Below are 17789 nucleotides of genomic sequence, written 5' to 3' on the forward strand. Positions count from 1 at the left end.
GAAGTTTGGAACTCTGCAGTTATTGAGTCAACAGAGCGTTGGCGACTTTTACATACTATGTGCCTCAGCACTCATTTACCCCACTGCGTGACTTTACGTGGTCTGCCACTTTGTGGCTGAGTTGCTGTTGTTCCTAAACGCTTCCACTTTTCAATAATACCACTTACAGTTGACCATGGACTATCTAACCGGGAAGAAATTTCACAAACTGACTTACCTGAATTCAATGATTAAGAGGTGTGTCCCAATACTTTTGTCCATATAGTGTATGTCAAAAAATCCGACTCGTTGCCTACCAACATGAGATCGCTGGGTCGAATCCCCGCGTTACCTCCGGCTTGGTTGGGCGACCCTACAGACACAATTGGCTGTGTCTGCGGGTGGGAAGTCGGATGTGGGTATTTGTCCTGGTAGCTGCACTAGTGCCTCCTCTGGTCAGTTGGGGCGCTCCCCAGATCGGCAGAGAGGGGGTGGAGCAGCAACCGGGACAGCTCGGGGTAATTGGCCAGATACAACTGGGGAGAAAAAGGGGAAAAATTGAAAAAAAATCCGACTCTATAGTCGCCAAATGAATGTGGGCTCTCTACTTTTGGATAGTGTTGTAGTCAAGACCGCACCAACCGAGACCAAGACATTATCGAGACTAGAGAGTATCGAGACCGAGACAAGACCAAGACATTTGGAGGTCGAGACCAAGACAAGACCAAGACATTTGGAGGTCGAGACCGAGACAAGACCAAGACTGTATATATCAAAGAAAAATCACAACAAAACAGAACAAATGACCAGTATCTTTTTCTTTAATCAAGTTTGCTTTTACATAAATGCAACAGCAACATTTCTTTTCAGCAAGGTATTTCTTAATAATTTTCTTGAACATTTTGCCTTTTGGTGCTTTGCCAGCTATTTTGACTCATTTTCAAGCAATTAAGTCTTTTTTTGTTTATATCTTGCAAGAAGATGTTAATCTGGATTTGTTGAATTATTGTGCCTAAGTGTAAACAGATAAATACATCATCTGAAATAAGATACACTTTCTTTTAGTTTTTGCACGAGTCTTATAAAAGACATGTAGATTTCCAAAGAAGCAAAAAAGTGAGCACACTCACAAAGAAAAAGAAAAAACAACTTAGGTGCACGGCTATGAAGAACTTTCACAACAACAGAGAAGGCCAGACAATGTCCTTTTTATAAGTATTAATTCTCCTAGGCAGCCATAACAACTTTGCTTCATAAAATTAAAGCATAAATTAACTAGGAATAATTTTAACTGAAAATTGTGGCATGCCAAGCATGAACAACATGTGTAAAACCCTTAAAAGTCTGAGCTCAACACTAAGAATACACTCACAAAGGGGTGGTTGTGAAAGACCTCAAAGGTCCCATTTCTGGGCCAGGGTTAGGGTGAGATGGGAGGATCCTGCATGGCTCTAGGGATGAGGAGGTTAAACAAAAGCTTGGTTGCACTTCAGAAAAATTAGAGCCTGAAGCATTTTGTGACCTAAACGGGCTCGGTGGGGCCTCATGATGATGCCTCCTCTACTAAATACCCTCTCAACTGGTGCAGAGGACGCTGGAACTGACAACACCTTCAGTGCCAAGTTGTGGAGTTGTGAGAATCTGTCATGGTTTTTGTCCCAGAAGACAAGTGCATCATCAGTTTCAGTATTCTGTATGGCATCAAAGTATTTACTTATCTGTGCCCTGATACTTGTATCTTGGCCTGTGCTGCGCTTTTTGTGAGCCTTGTAACGAGAAAGAAGGCGTGAGCATTTGACTGGAGGTGAATCACCAGGTGACTCTTCATTTCTGGCTCCGTAGTCCATTGCTCTACCTTCACAGTCCATCAAGTTTTCAACCTCAGCTATCAAAGTGTCTGAAAAACACAATAGTCTAGTCAGTTAAGGCAAAATGGCTGCAAAAAGTCATTCACATTTGAGCCTATGTTTTTCTGTTAATTTAGAGTCCAATAAAGAAAAAAATGCAAGGAGCCCAAAATTTTAGGTGGGGGAAGTCTCTGAAATGGCCACGCCCACTTTTTAGGCCTGGAAATCAGTATCTCGGCTCCTGAATGTCGCAGAGAGCTGATCATGGGCTCAAAAGAAGCAGAAGCACCACATTTATATAAGCATTATGAACAAACATATACCCCAAAACCTTTACTTTTTCAGATATTTTAAGAAAACTAATTTTTACTGGTCACGTTTCACGTATCAGCTCCTGAAGGTTGTAAAAAGCTATATTTGACATGAATCTCATTCGCTGCCTATGTTATAAAGCATGAAGCACAATACACACACGAATCATGAGTTTAGAAAATATCTTAGTTGTCTTCAGCTCCATGTCATGAGAATAGCAGTATCATACACAAGATATCTTAACCCAGGCCAGGTTGCAGTGGGTGGATCCGATCAGCCCCTTTATGCCATCAAGAAGATGATACAGTGGGCCATGGGGGAAGAGTTTTCTCATTCATACTTCGCGTTCATGGGTGGGCTGCACCTTGAGAAGGTTTCTCTTGTCTGTGTTGGGCAGTTGATAAAAGGAACTGGCCTTGATACCATCTTAACCTCAGCTAATCTGAATATCACAGGTCTGACAACTGCTGTCTGCGATGTGAATTCCATAAAGAAGGCTAGATACTGTATTCAACTCCTGGCTGTGGTGCTGGCCAAGAAGAGAGATGAAGCATTTCAGGCAAAACGTCTAGAGGACAACAGTTTGACTTGGAGTAACTGGGTGGCCAATGAAAACAGCCCCATGTTTCACTACTGGAACAATATTGTTGACACAATCAAGAAGGTTCTTATCTTCATAAGATCCTTTCGAGAGGCAAACTTCATCATGATGATCAGTGCACTTGAGCAGCTCATTCCTCTTTTCTTTGCACTTGATCATACACACTATGCCAGATGGGCATCAGTGTTTCTTCAGGATCTCAAAGAGCTCAAATGGAGACACCCATACTTGTTCAAGGAATTTCTTTCAGGCTCTTTCACAGTAAACACCAGAGACAACCCATTCTCAAAGATTGCATGTGATCAAAAGCAGGAACATAACATAAAGGTCATCAAGTCTGACACTGGATATGTTGATATCATCAATCGGGAAGATCAAGAGTTCTTCAGGAAACTCGAACTTGCGCTACCCGAAATCCAGCGCTACCTAGATGAGGTCGAAGGTCAAGATCCATCACACGGGCACAAAGAAATGCTGGATTCCTTCAAGGAAACATTTTCAAGCCACACACTCAAGGTGTACCAGGGTATCCTTACCAACCCGTTCGATGAAGCTCAGTTCATGAGGTTGAACTCATCCATTCCCTTCCCAGATGTCATAAGTAAAGACTCCAGTTTTGTCTTTACAGTCGGCAAAACTCAGCATGACCAGTTTGTGCAGGAGCGAATTGTATTAAGTAAGAAGGATGTCAATGCAACCATCTCACGAAATGCCCTGAAACTCCCAAGTTCATGTGCAAAAGTCCAACTCGCTAGCCCTGCAATCAAGCCACCCAAAGGAACCTTTGCAAAGCTGAAGGAGGCCTGCAGATCAAGAGAAGAAGAGACAAGGAAGTTATTTGGTGGTGAATTCACAGGTGAAACTAATTGATATAAAGTCAGTTATTCAAATATTTTAGATGTTACTTAAGTCTTACCAGATTTTTAATACAGTGATATTCATTGATTCAATTTCACATTCAAGTTAATTGATTTGACAGTAAGCCCAAGAGTTACACTTAGCTTAACTATTCATTTCAATTTCAGGTTTACCCGACTCCTTGTCAACAAAGGATGGAGATATTTATCATAGCCAAAAGTCTCAAATTCTTAAGGACATCGGTGTACAAGTTCAATCTACATCCTCAGAAGGACTTGTGATAGATTTGTCTGTGCAAGTACGAATCATGGCAAAGTCTCTCACCAAAGGCATGACATTCCAAGACTTTGTAATCAAAGTGTTGAACAGCATTGCCAGGATCGGTCATGAGAAGAAAGCCAATCGTATTGACATTGTGGCTGACCTCTACCAGAATATGAGTATCAAGACTGCGACTAGGAAGAACCGGGGATCAGCAGGTAGTTCACAGATGGCTTTCAGTGAGAATGACACCATGCCAGAATCTAAGCAATTCTTTGAAGCTTTTCTGTCTAATGTAGACAACAAAGTAGCCCTGAATCTAATGTTCGCCAGGATTGCTAAGGCACAAGCGTGGAACTGGGACAAGGAGTTCAGCATCACCTACGGCAGAAAGGTGCTTGCAAACTTCGGCGAAAGCTTCGAGATCCAGCTTTATGACAGCATAGATATGCTTGAGGAGGCTGACAACCGCATCGTTTGCCATGTGATGCACATGCTAAACAAGGGGATCAAGTCAGTTACAGTTAGAACAGTCGACTCCGATGTGGTAGTCATCCTACTAGGGTTCACTACACAGTTCCTATCAGTATGTAATGACTTGCAACTAATAGTTGACTTTGCAGTTCCTGGCAAACGCCAATTCTACTCAATCACAGAAGCACACAAGAAGCTTGGTGGAGATGTGGCCGATGCCATGCCTGTGTTCCATTCTTTTAGTGGCTGGGATTCTGTGAGCGCCTTCTTTGGCCACTCAAAGACTGCTCAATACAAAGCCTGGATAAACCACAGTAAGTCCACAGAACTCACTGCTGCTTTGAGAGGACTAAGTTGCTGCCCTAGTATCGAGACAGTTAAGGAAAGCATGGAAGTTATTGAGCCCTGGGTAATGAGCTGGTACAAGACTGGACTGTACAACTGTGTCAGTATAGATGAGCTCAGATTCCAGCTGTTCAAGCACTCAGTTAATGATGAGCTGAGAGACCTACCCCCAAGTCAGGATGCGCTTCTACAGCATCTGTTGAGAGCTACATTCCAGGCAGGATGGCTGTGGGGAAACAGCCTGCTACAACTCCCTTGTCCCCCTGTCATTGAATGGGGTTGGACTACCGAAGGAGAGGAACTCTTCGTCAAGTGGAGCACAGTTTCCACAAGAGATACATTGTCTCAAGTAACAGGGGTGTGTAGTTGCAGATCTAATAAGTGTACCTCATGTTCTTGTGCTGGCAGAGGGATGAAATGTCTCATTTATTGCAAGTGCCTCAGCAAGTGTTTGAATCCAGTCTGATGGGATGTGTGAGGTTAAAATAAAGATTTTTTTGGACCTCACATGGTTTGCTTTGTTTCTTTGGTGGTTACTGGGTTCCTCCTCTTATAACAAAGAGTCAACTTGAATACTAGCACTCCATGAGTAGATGTAACACTTTTACTCAAACAAACTGTATAGCCTTCTTGCACAGATTTGGCTAAAGTTGATTGCATGCTGCTGATCAATTCAATGGAAAAAAGAACATGTTCATGAATCGCTCAAAACGTGAAGGTTTTAGGGCATACAGTATATTTGTTCAGAGCACTAATATAAATAGTTATTTCCACATCTTTTGAGCCCAATATCAACTCGGGGCAACCTCCGAGAGCTGAGCCTGAGATATAGTCCCAGGGCTAAAAAGTGGGCGTGGCCATGTATGTGACCAGTGAAAATTAGTTTTTTGTAAATACCTGAAAAAGTAAAGGTTTTGGGGTATATGTTTGTTCATAATGCTTATATAAATGTGGTGCTTCTGCTTCTTTTGAGCCCATGATCAGCTCTCTGCGACATTCAGGAGCCGAGATACTGATTTCCAGGCCTAAAAAGTGGGCGTGGCCATTTCAGAGACTTCCCCCACCTAAAATTTTGGGCTCCTTGCATTTTTTTCTTTATTGGACCCTAAATTAACAGAAAAACATTGGCTCAAATGTGAATGACTTTTTGCAGCCTTGACCCCATATTTGCCCTTAACTGACCAGACTACAAGCAAATGGAAAAAAACAAAAAACAAAAACGGGTTAGATTAAAGGATATACAGTGTCTGCAGGTATCAAATAAAACTGCTCTCACAATATTTTTCTCTTGATGTAAAATGTATGTGTGTATACCTGTCAGTGTTTTCTTCAGCTCATCTCTAAACTTCATGAGTGGCATTGCATTTAGCCCATTAGTAACATCCAGATCCACCCAGCTTAATCCAAACTGTGGATCAAGCATTGTAGCTAAGAAATACACATTATGGCTGGAAGGTTCCTGTCCCCCACTGTCTTTAGTCATATTTGTTTTGCCAAAGATTCCACTGAATCTTTTAATCAGAGACTGATGGAGGGCCTTTACTAATGGCCAACACTGTACTCGTGTCTCTCCCATCTTCACAAGGTGTGTATGCAGGTCCAGAACAGTCAGAATAACCATGCTAATGGTAACGGATTTCTCTCCCTCTGTCAGGTCTGTTGCCTCTGAGAATTGTACGAGAACTGAAGTCAGCTCTTTAAGCTGGTTCCACTCACGAGTGCTGAATACCACTTCTTCATAGTCCTTGCTGCACATTTCAGTCAGAGCTTTATGGTCCAGAGCTGCGAGGGCCTGCACTTGTTTGAAAGTGCTGTTCCAGCGAGTGTTGTTTGCAGCAGGAATAGTCTTCGTAGAGTCAAATGCAGCCTCAAATTTGTCTTTGAACTGTGAGCTGCTGTGTAACAGAGTTAAGAAGCGTGATGTTTTGGCAATGCTGCGAGAGATGGCTTTAACTTCCTTCATGCCGTCATTCACAACTAACTGCAGGGAGTGAGCAAAACAAGAAAGACGCTCACCTGATGACCAGAGTAGCTCTGTGTCCTCCACAGAATTCATGTCCTCCCACAGGTGCTCATCATCTAGATTCTCCTCCTCACTCTCACTGTCATCTGACTGCTGTTGTGGCATCTGAACTTTAAAAGCACACTTCATATTGGCAGCATTGTCTGTGACAATATAACTTATCTTCTGACGGATACCACATTCGTCGGTGATCTCCTCAAAGGCAGAAGAAATTCGCTCTCCACTATGTTTGCCTGTGAAACGTCTACAGTCCAGCAAGTAGGATTCAAGGGCATAGGATTCATTTGACTTGTTGCACACATGAGCAGTTACTCCGAGGAAGGAAAGCAGTCTACGATCAGACCAGATATCAGTAGTTAAGGACACTGTTGAGCTTTTCTCCAGCTTCTCAAGAACAGTCTCCTTAACTTTCTTTACCAAAACTGGTATGTGTTTCTCACAAATTGTTCTCCTAGAGATTGGTGTGTACTTGTTATCTACAATCTCAAGAAAGTGTTTAAAATGTTCATTTTCCACATGGGACAGTGGCAGGCAACACCCAATTATCAAATCTTTGACAATGGCATCGCTGATGGCTTGCTGCCTTGGGGAATGGAGACTGTAGATCTGCACTTTCTGGGCAAAGGATGCCATAGTTGGCTGTGTAGCATCTGCCTGTTGTCCAGCCTTGTACTCCAGGAACCTGAAATTGAGGAGGAATTAAAATGATTAAGTCCCACCAATACCAAGAGAGAATTCTCAGAAGATTCAAACGTTACATCTCTAACAGGCATGTGCTTAGTGCAAACAAGCAACAAATTATAGAAGCCAGAGAGACATCATGCATCACTATATAGTCAATATATATTCACTTTTTTAAAATGAATGAAATCAAATGTCACTTTAAATTACTGCTTTTAAACAAGCTTTTACATTTTTAGCATTACCCTTACTGAGTTTTTATTGTCTTAAAATGTGCTTTTTAATGTTTTTTTACAATATTTTTTATCAAACAAATTAGATTAACCGTACTCATTCAGTGTTATTGACTTTGAACTAGCTAGCACAGCGTTAGCTTTCTGTCTCATTGTTGAGCCAAACGATCTAATTTCTGCAGCCGAAGCACCAACATGGAGGACGCTGTAGACTAGAAATATCTCCCGATGGTCGCATCTAAAGTTCAACCCATTTACTGCATTTACTGGTGTAGTGAAAAACGTTTGCATTGCATAAGAACCTCCCAAGTAACGCCTGGGGGCTCGACTAATTTCTGGCACCTGGGGGCTCGACTAATACCTGGTGCCTGGGAGCTCGAATAATACCTGGCGTTTGGGGGCTCGACTAATACCTGGCGGGTTCATTGTTTGTTATTCTGTTATCTTGCTTTTGACAATGCTATGCAAGCTAACTTGGCTGTAATATACACTCGGTGCTCTGAAAGTTAGCAAAAAAACGATCGTGGGAAGAAAAGAGCTCATTTTGGCTCAATGTCTTAGGATGGGGTGTTGAAATTTTCAGATTTTAACTTTACCAGTGTAGCTAATTTAACAGTTAATTTACCTGTCTTTATGCTTCCTCTCAATGTGCCGATAAAAGCTTGACGTTGTCCCGGCGGTTTCTGTGAGTTGTGCACCGCAGAATTTGCACACTGCAGAGTGTTTTCGCTTGCATGTCCTTTTACAGATAAAGTCCTTATGGTTTTGGAAACCAAACTTAATGATGGTTGAGTTTGCCGACATTTTTCATGGCGGGTTTCCCGGGGGCGCAGCGTCTCCAGTCGTCTTGATCCACTCTGTACAGGGGGCGTGTCACTCCGGGTGTCACAAAGAGTGCGTGACACCGGGAAGGCAGCAGCTGCATTCTTCTTTTCTGTTATCACAGTGCTAGCCCGGTCTTGATCAAAAATCCCGAGTTCGCCCAGTCCGAGACCGAGACAAGACCGAGTAAAAATGCCTTCGATTCCGAGACGAGACCGAGACCCTTAAAAAGTGGTCTCGAGACCGATCTCGAGTACTACAACACTACTTTTGGATATGTGTGATGGATTTACTCCTGTTTTGTAATCATTTATTTGATACTTTCTTAGACCCCTAAAAGGCGATTTCTCTTGTCACTCTCCGGTTGGTGAACGAGATTAAACATTAAATCCAGCTCCCCCAGAGGTTAAGTAGGTTTATTTTAAGGACACTTCAACAGGTGTGGCCAACATAAGTGATCAGTTGGGCAGCTTCATATACTCATAGCCTGAGATGCTACAAACTGTGGCCATTCTCTCTACTGCTGATCACACATTTGAGTGCTGATGTTGGTCCTCTGGAGGGGAAAAAAAAATCTTGTTCTCGTATTTTTCAGTGTAATGAAATTTATGGCAAAACAGTAGAAATAGAAAAACAAAACAGAGCTGATGATTTAAAATATAGCCACTAGATGAAATAATGAGGTGGGATTCAATGACTAAAAATGATCTTTTCCCAACTTTTATATTTCAGATCAAAAACATTTATAAAATGCATAAAAGCAACAAATTTACTGCTCCCAAATAAGTAAAACTTGTGCAGCTGTCATACAATGTCAGTCCCTCTAGCAAAGCTCAGACAAACAGTTTTATATAGTGGTTTTAGTCCAGTGAGTCTCAGTCAGTAGTAGGATGACACAAGCTAACTGTACATGTCAGACACAAGGGCCTGTAAACACAAGTGATTATTACAGGTATGGTCATCCTGACTTCCTCTTCCTCTCTAATATATTGCAAATCTGGTCCTTTAAGCAAATGCTTCTCAGGGAAAGGCCCAATTTCCTAAAATGGGGACTCCCAAAGTTTGGTGCAGGAACCCCTTGGGGTACTCGAGCTGCCTCAAGGGGTGTGTAAGAGAAAAATTGTCATGGTGGTCTTATGTAAAATATCTGTAAAACTGGATGCTAAAGATTTGAGGCTTAAACTGTCTTCAGTTGTGGAAAACATCGGAGATCTTTGTGCAAAGATGCAGGCCCACATGTCGCATTAAGGTGGGTAAGTATTTGGCTGTTGGTATTGTTATTGCAAGGTTACGGAGAATCCTCAAGCTTCTCTCTCTCCGTGTCTTTCTCTCTGTCTCTCTCTTTCTGAGCCACCTGCGCTGCACTTGAAAATCCTCTACTGGATCTTTTTTCTCCATGTTATCTGTTTCTGAGCCTATGCGTGTGACATTATCTTTGTTCTTTACACGGTGGTTTGTTCTTTATGTGTAACTTTATCGCAATTTGATTCAAGTTATTGGCATTATAATTTCCGTAACTGCTTTTTTTTTTTTTTTGCAATTTAAACTTGATGCAGTTGTTCTTGAACGAAGCTTAAAATTGACAGAATTTTGCCCTATCTGCTTCCGAGTCTGGGCATGTGTCCTTGCCCTCACTCATGCTCTTTGCTCTTAAATAGTGACAGCTTGTGCAGAACTTTGTTTCAGTTTATTGAAACTTTGTTGCAGCGTCGTTTCAATTTCATTCGAATGTGAGCGCGCATTGTTGCGATCTCTTGAATATTTTGTTGTGTGTGTTGTGATTGTTTTGTGCATGATTAAACTTGAAGCCTTTAGATAGGCTACGTGGCATTTTTTTTTTAAAGGTTTGGGGGGATTGGGAACTGTAGCTTTTAGTAGAGTAATTTATGTCAAGTATGTATATTTGGCTGGACTGCAACAGCGAGGCAAGCCCTACACATGCGGTTCTCCGTGAGTGAGTGATGGAGTTTCACCATTGGTTGGATGGCCAAGTTGGAGTTTCCCCGCTGGCCTTTGCTCTTTCAAAATGAATCGGCGCTTTGTAAATTAAAAAAAAAAAAGATGAATCGGCGCGAAGTTTTCTATTAGGTCATCAGCTGTTCACGGAACCAATATCAAAACAGCTGCTTTTTAAACAAAGTCATGCAAAAACTGCTGTTTAATAAATGTAGTTGCGGTCCAGCCATGTACTAGGTTTTACCAGTAGCATACCATGGGGCTTCAGTCAGGGCCTTCTGTAAAATGTCACATGCGCGCGCGCGCACACTCTCTCTCTCTCTCTCTCTCTCTCTCTCTCTCTCTCTCTCTCTCTCTCTCATATGGGTGCCAATACAGCCACATACAAAATACACCATCACGGTGTATCACGGTGTTCAAACTTGCAGTATATGCACTACTGGGTCAACACCAACAAGACAGCTGATCTTCAGCAACCACAACGCACACGACTTTGCTGTATAGCAGCTATTGCAGTATCACCATCAGATCTTCCTTTATGTCATTCAGCAACCAGGTTGCACACACACGCCACGTGGCACAAAAACGAGAAGAGTGTCTTTATGCATGCTCAATAATCCAGGTAAGGAAATCACAGAAAGTTCAACTGATTCAGCGTTCTGTGAGGTAGAAAAGTGCACTCAGTAGACTGTAGATCTCCACTAGGCGTATATCCCCTTTTCCGGTGTTCAGACTTGCCGACAAACCACCCCTTTTTTCTCTTACCAGGAGAAGGGGCCCTTATTAAGACTTCAGATGTCTTTAACAGTCGCGGTTTTCATGATATAAAATGCAGGCGAGTGACTTTCATTCTAAAGCAATAAAACAATGGTCAGAGAACATACTCAACCATGGGAAATGTTTTATTGTAGCTACTGAGGTGATTTCCAGCTGTGACTGTGATTAATCCTACCCTTGAAATTGTATTTTCATTGTGGAGTTTAACATTGTAGTCTATGGTACTTCCATGTCTAATCCCCTTTATGATGTCAGAAAAACAAACATGGGGTCGAGGTGAATAAGGTGAATTATTTTTGGTTCATCCAGTGTTCCTCCAGATCTCTTGTGCTAAGATCAGCAGTGAACGATTTGCTGATTTACAAAATACGATCGATGTCTCATTTACTTTTAACATTCATACCCGACTGCATAATGGACACTGTCGCTGCCCAATCAAAATCAACCGTGCTCATGCATTCAGTGACAGAGAGCAGCGTTGGTCTAGTGAGCTAGAGAATGAATGAAGAGAGGGAGTGGCGATAGTGAGAAAACAAGTAATTAAATTCAGACACATTTCAGGCACACTTCAATGCAACAATGAAAAACAAATTATGATTTTGGTTTTGACAGGGCCAGCAGAGAAGGCCCTGATGGCTCTGACAGCCCACCACTGTTTTTAACCTAGTCTTGTTCCTGTAGGTTTTTAAGTTTTCCCTAAGGGTATTATGGTAGTATTTTTCATGCCAAAAGCCATAAAGGGCATTGTAATGGTGACAGAACACATCCTGACTCAGAAATTGGAACACCCATACACAGGTGTATGATTGTGTTTATGCTCTCTTGCTCACACACACACACACACACACACACACACACACACACACACACACACACACACACACACACACACACACACTTACCTTGGAACATTTCCAGGCTCTCAATAAAATGGTTATACTGTATTATTATATACTTATGTTATAATTATAACAATAACAGTAATAATTTTAACCAGTATACAGCAGTTTTATATATATTTACAATTGTACATTTGTATTGCACAAACATTTGCTTTGCACATCTGGTTTAATGAGGTAGTCCACATTGTAGATATGTAGGTGAGAAATCTTGACCAGAGGGGGCTATTTACAAAGTGTCCTATTTACATAATAAGTGTGCGTTATTGCCCCACGCTGTTAAGTGTTCATAAGTATTCTGATTCTGATGAGAGAGATGGCCTGTGGGGAGAAAACTGTTCCTATGTCTGCTGGTTTTGGTGCACATTGCTCTGTAGTGCTTGCCAGAGGGTAGGAGTTCAAACAGACAGTGTCTGTTGATAAGCAGACTGTGTCTCTTGTCTGTGTCTAAATGTAGGAGACATAGGTTTAATCATGATGTAAGTTGCATGTCTTCTTCAAGTCATTCTTCTTGGTTGAGTGAAAGAGCCAATCTACTTAGGGCTTTTTGTTTCAGTGTAGTTTGCTAGCTCACAGGCACAGTGGATTTTTATTCTTTTATTGATATTATTGATTTGTTCATTGTATTTCCACCTTTGTGTGATTATAGGGAAGTCCAGCATGGTGTCAGCCTATTAACTTGATTAAGGCCCCCGCTCCTCTCACCATGAGAGGAATGAGAGGATACTGTTTTGTCTGGCTGTTTTCTCAACTCTCTATTAATAGTGGAGCGAAATAGAGTCGTCTTTGTCTTATCTACGGCAACGGCTATTTGCTCTGTTCTGACCCCATTGTGTCTGGCTCAGATATACACAACCGAACACAAGGATGCTCACACATACAATAATTTCACCGGAATCCCTTTTCCTTATTTTGCCATTTTGTTGTTCAACAAATATTTTTTGGTGCTGGCACTAAAACAAAAGGTGCTTGCTGTCAAAGTGAGTATAAATTCAAGCTGGTGTTGAGCAACCTAGCTGAAGCTTACTATACAGAGAAGGTGAGATATTTTCACCAAGTGCCTCAAATTTCTAAATAACAGATGACTGTTTTGGAACAAGAGCTCAACTTACTTTACAAAAAAAATCAAATATCTAAGCCTGCCAATGTCGGGCATCAGGTATATGCGGTATAAATCACATCATTTGACTAAGGTGCTTCTTCACTTGGCTGATTGCTTTCCTTTTTGTTGTTATTCTTTCTATTGCTTCTTGTCTTCTATTTTTGCTTTCTTTTGTTCTCTCTCTAATACTTTTTCTCTTTTGTTCCCTCTCTCTTGCCCCCCTTCAGCCTCTATGTGTAGCAGTGTCAGCCCTTATCACGAGGTGATGCGGATGGAGAGGCGTCTGCGCTCTTCGTCTGAGGGGGCGGGCGGTCCTCGTATCCATGGGAACCACAGAGATGCCCCTGGCAGTGACGGATGTGGTCTGCTGAAACATAGGAACAACTCCTCCTCATCCAAACTTGGAAGCCTGGTATGTCTAAAACCTATCTTTGTTTGTGAGTCTATGTGTGACCACAAACTGATATGAAGTATATGTATATATATACACGTGTGTGTGTGTGTGTGTGTGTGTGTGTGTGTGTGTATGATAATCGATGATCCCAACTGGGAGCCATTCTCCCAGTTTGGGGGTCACAGCCCCTAGTGCTATTACCACCAGGACTACTGTGGATTTCACCTTCCACATCCAATCTAGTTCTTCCTTCAGCCCTTGGTATTTCTCTAGCTTCTTGTGCTCTTTTTTCCTGATGTTGCTGTCGCTCGGGATTGCTACATCGATCACTACTGCTGACCCTGTTCTCTGTTGACCACTACAATGTCTGGTTGGTTAGCCAGCACCTGCTTGTCAGTCTGGAACTTGAAGTCCCACTGGATCTTAGCTCTGCAATTCTCAACCACCTTTGGAGGTGTCTCTCATTTGGACTTGGGGATTTCCAGTCTGTATGTCAATATGTACTTAAGGCAACACAAAGCAATGTTAGTGTAACCTGTAGTCAGTTTTTAAATTTCTGTTTGAAGCATTTGAAACAGCTGATATTTTGTTACAGTTCAGTAGCCAACGGTTGGCTGTTATCTTTCTGTCATTTAAATCCAGTTTAATAGAGTTGTCTTTTTCATTACAATATACTTATTTAAAGCTCACTTAAAGTGGTCAACCTGTGTTAGTGATCATATTGGCCTAGATGGATGTGATCACTGTAAGGCTGGAGATATACTTGATTTTTAGCCACGTGTTTGCGTAGACAACTGGCTGTGTCATGGACAGAAGTTTTCACGTATGTACGTCGCATTACTGGAGGATTCCACTTGAGGGCACACCAGAGAACTAAGGATATAAATAGACAAAACACGCCATTGGCACCACACCGTCCCTACACCCAAACATTTTCTGCCGTGCACAGACATAGCAGTGTCCGACTTTTTTTTCAAACTTTATTGAGAAACATTTTTTCAAACAATACATTTTGCAAATGTAACCCACATGATTACATGTACCATGTGACGTATGTAAGTTCCACGAGTAGCCTCTAGGAGGCACACGAGCTACAGAGTTTAAACCATGCAAACAACCGTCGACAATAGAGAAGAGAAATACGGATATTTAGAAATACGGACAACTTTGACTATGGATACCTGAATTATTGATATTTGAACTACGGATATTTGAGCTACAGGACATTTGAACTACGACAAAAAAGATCCCTCCCACGAAGCTTCCTTGGTGAGCCGCTAGCCAAAGCTAAAAAGTAAACAGCTTTCTGTGTTCCATGTAATCATAGCCATTTACGTAGGATATCTTGATTTTATCCAAAGACAGATGATCTCCCGTTGAAGGAAGAAGGAAGACTCCTTTCTCTTGTGTTTTGTACGCTGCTGGAATCCTGGTGAGATAAGAGTTTAAAATCTTGAAATCTAAAGACTGACAATTTTCCATTGGTTGCTAAGCTAAGCTAACCAAGCTAAAACGTATATCTATGATCCTTAGCAGTTCCCATATGATTCAGAGCTTTAAAACCAGTCAGGACACCCGGTCCATAGGGTTTATTTGATGTAGGAATATTAGACATTTTAATATAATAATATGCTTGTTGTTAAAAAAAACTGTAAGCTCCAGTCGCCACTAGCCACCGAGCCAACTCGGGCTACATGGCATGCATGGAACCCATAGCAGCCAGCTAGACGTGAATTCACGTTGATAGTGCCGCAGCCTAGCTGCGATGACATTGTTTTTAACTGTTCTTACAGCAATAGGCAGTTGTCATTCAGCCGCATATTAGTTATATGTAGGAAATGATTTAATTCTGAGAATTGACTCTAGATTTGGGTATTTTTATTTTGTTTGTAATTGTTTGATAGAGATTGCAATTAATAAGGAATCTGTACAATTTTGTGCAGACTGTTTTTTTAGTACCCCGAACAACCCCCCTTGCTACACCCTTTTGGAACCCTTGGATACCCCCTTTGGATTGCCCCCATCATCGCCCTGGATTTGGATTCATCATCATCGCCTCTACATTAACTTGCCCCTGTGATTGTGGTAGGATCTGGACATTGCACCTTGCACAGATTGGAAGACTGAATCATTCCCCCTTTTCTTTTCTTTATTATTTTCTTTGAGTGCACTCATACTTTATTTTGGATTATTTTCTTTAATTTGTTAGTGTAGAATATGGCTGCATGAGTAATATATTAGAAGGGTATAAAATAAAATATAGATAGATATAGACAATAAATAGAATATTAGGAAGAACTTTTAAAAAGTATAATAGAGTAAAATATATATATATATATATATATATATATATATATATATATATATATATATATATAACACATCTAATTTAGTATTGATATTGAAATAACTTTACTTTGAACTGTTGAAATAAATTGGTTTTTTTATTGTAAACTATACCCACGAGTGTGTGTGTTGTCTTTGGGGTGAGTACTAGAATCCGGTCTAGAAAAAAACCTACACCAATCTCCACTGAACTTAGACATTAGACTGTAAACTGTCCCTTCGCAAGCATAGGCCCATTCCCCTGTCGTGCAGGTTACAGAAAGTTGGCGAGCCAGCCAGGAGATTGGTTAATTAGCGTTTCAGGCCATATACTACCCCACTGACCACACCTCTCTATAAAATACTTGATTATATATATTTTTATTTTGAAAATAACACAGTCAATATGGATCTTTGCAATCAGTATAAAGTCCATGGACAAAACTGCTTATTAGTTGAAGGTGTCAATGAAATGAGCTCTGCCGAAACGATAATAAGCTTCTTCGAACAACATGGGAAGATCTCATCCTGCATCAGAGTTGTGGATGAGCCCAACCAACCTAATGGTAGGGTAATAATAGAATTTGAGTGTGAAAAGTCAATCACCAGGATAACCCCAGATACCCTTGGCCTTATACCTAGCCCTGTTGATCCAACTACTCTATGGAATGTCAGAACAATTAGACAAATATGTCAAGAGGAAATAGGCAAAGACTTAGCCCAGCAATATCTCGAAGAACTCAGCGCTATTGGTGGTAGTGCCATGTCAGGCTATGCCTCCATCTTAAAAAATGAACTGAGGCGCATTCGGTCTACAGCATCACAGAAAACTGACAACACGTCTTTACCGGAACACAGCCCTATGCAAGACACTAAGCCTAGCATTGATGTTGAGCACATGCCTAGCATGACCCAAGAATGTAACAGACGGCCATCTATATCTGACATTCACCGTGCTCCAACCACACACTCATCCATGCGTAATTCAATGAGCCTTGAAGACATCATTAATCCCCCGAGCATCCAGAACGTAGTAGTAGAACATGTTATTAAGACTGAGTCAACACAACCATACAGTAGCCCAAGTAAAATTCGAACCTTCTCAGGTAGGCTTCCAAAGCCAAATGGGGAAGTAGATTATGAAGCTTGGAGAACTCAAGTTGAGCTGCTTCTAAGTGACACCTATGTCACCGATTCACAAAAAATCAGAAAGGTTCTAGAGAGTTTGGTTGGTCCAGCTTCTGACATGGTGAAACCGCTTGGTGTCAATGCAAACCCTGTTGCGTACGTAAACCACATCGAATCAGCCTTTGGAGTCGTAGAAGATGGAGAAGAGCTTTTTGCTGCATTCTTGAGTGCAAACCAGAATTCTGGAGAGAAGCCATCTGATTATTTATTCAGACTTCAGACCCTCCTCACTAAAGTCATCTCTAGAGGGGGAGCTTCACTTGTAGATTCAGAAAAACACTTAATAAGACAGTTCTGCAGAGGATGCTGGGACCACTCGTTGATTTTAGGTCTTCAGCTTGAACAGAAAAAAAATAGCCCACCCTCATTTCCTGAATTGCTTCATCGGCTTAGGACAGAAGAAGGCCGTCGTTCAGCTAAACTAGATAGGATGAAGAAACATCTAGGGAGCTCAAAAGCTTCAGTGCATGCCCACACTGTTTATGGAATCGAAGGCCCAGCCGAAAACAAAAATGAAGACACACAGAAACTCCGCGATGAGGTAGCTGAGTTAAAGAAACAAATTGCAACCCTGTCCATCAAGGAAGAACCACAGCCAAACAGAACTCAGATTGAAACCAGCTGCATGGTCATGAATGCCTCCACACCTCGAATTTACACGCGTCGTTTTCCCAAGCCATGGTTCTGCTTTAAATGTGGTGGAGATGGTCAC

The 17789-nt window shown here is 41.5% G+C and overlaps 1 protein-coding gene across 1 annotated transcript in view; it reads left to right on the forward strand.

The window, feature by feature from the left end:
- The window catches only part of ccser1 (coiled-coil serine-rich protein 1), a 276242-nt gene that overhangs the window by 9078 nt on the left and 249375 nt on the right, over positions 1-17789 (forward strand). The window contains exon 4 of the mRNA XM_056290829.1: positions 13398-13582. Within this exon, the coding sequence (XP_056146804.1) occupies positions 13398-13582 (185 nt within the window). The remainder of the gene's footprint in view (positions 1-13397; positions 13583-17789) is intronic.

Source organism: Lampris incognitus, chromosome 1 (genome assembly GCF_029633865.1).
Source record: "Lampris incognitus isolate fLamInc1 chromosome 1, fLamInc1.hap2, whole genome shotgun sequence".
NCBI lineage: Eukaryota > Metazoa > Chordata > Actinopteri > Lampriformes > Lampridae > Lampris > Lampris incognitus.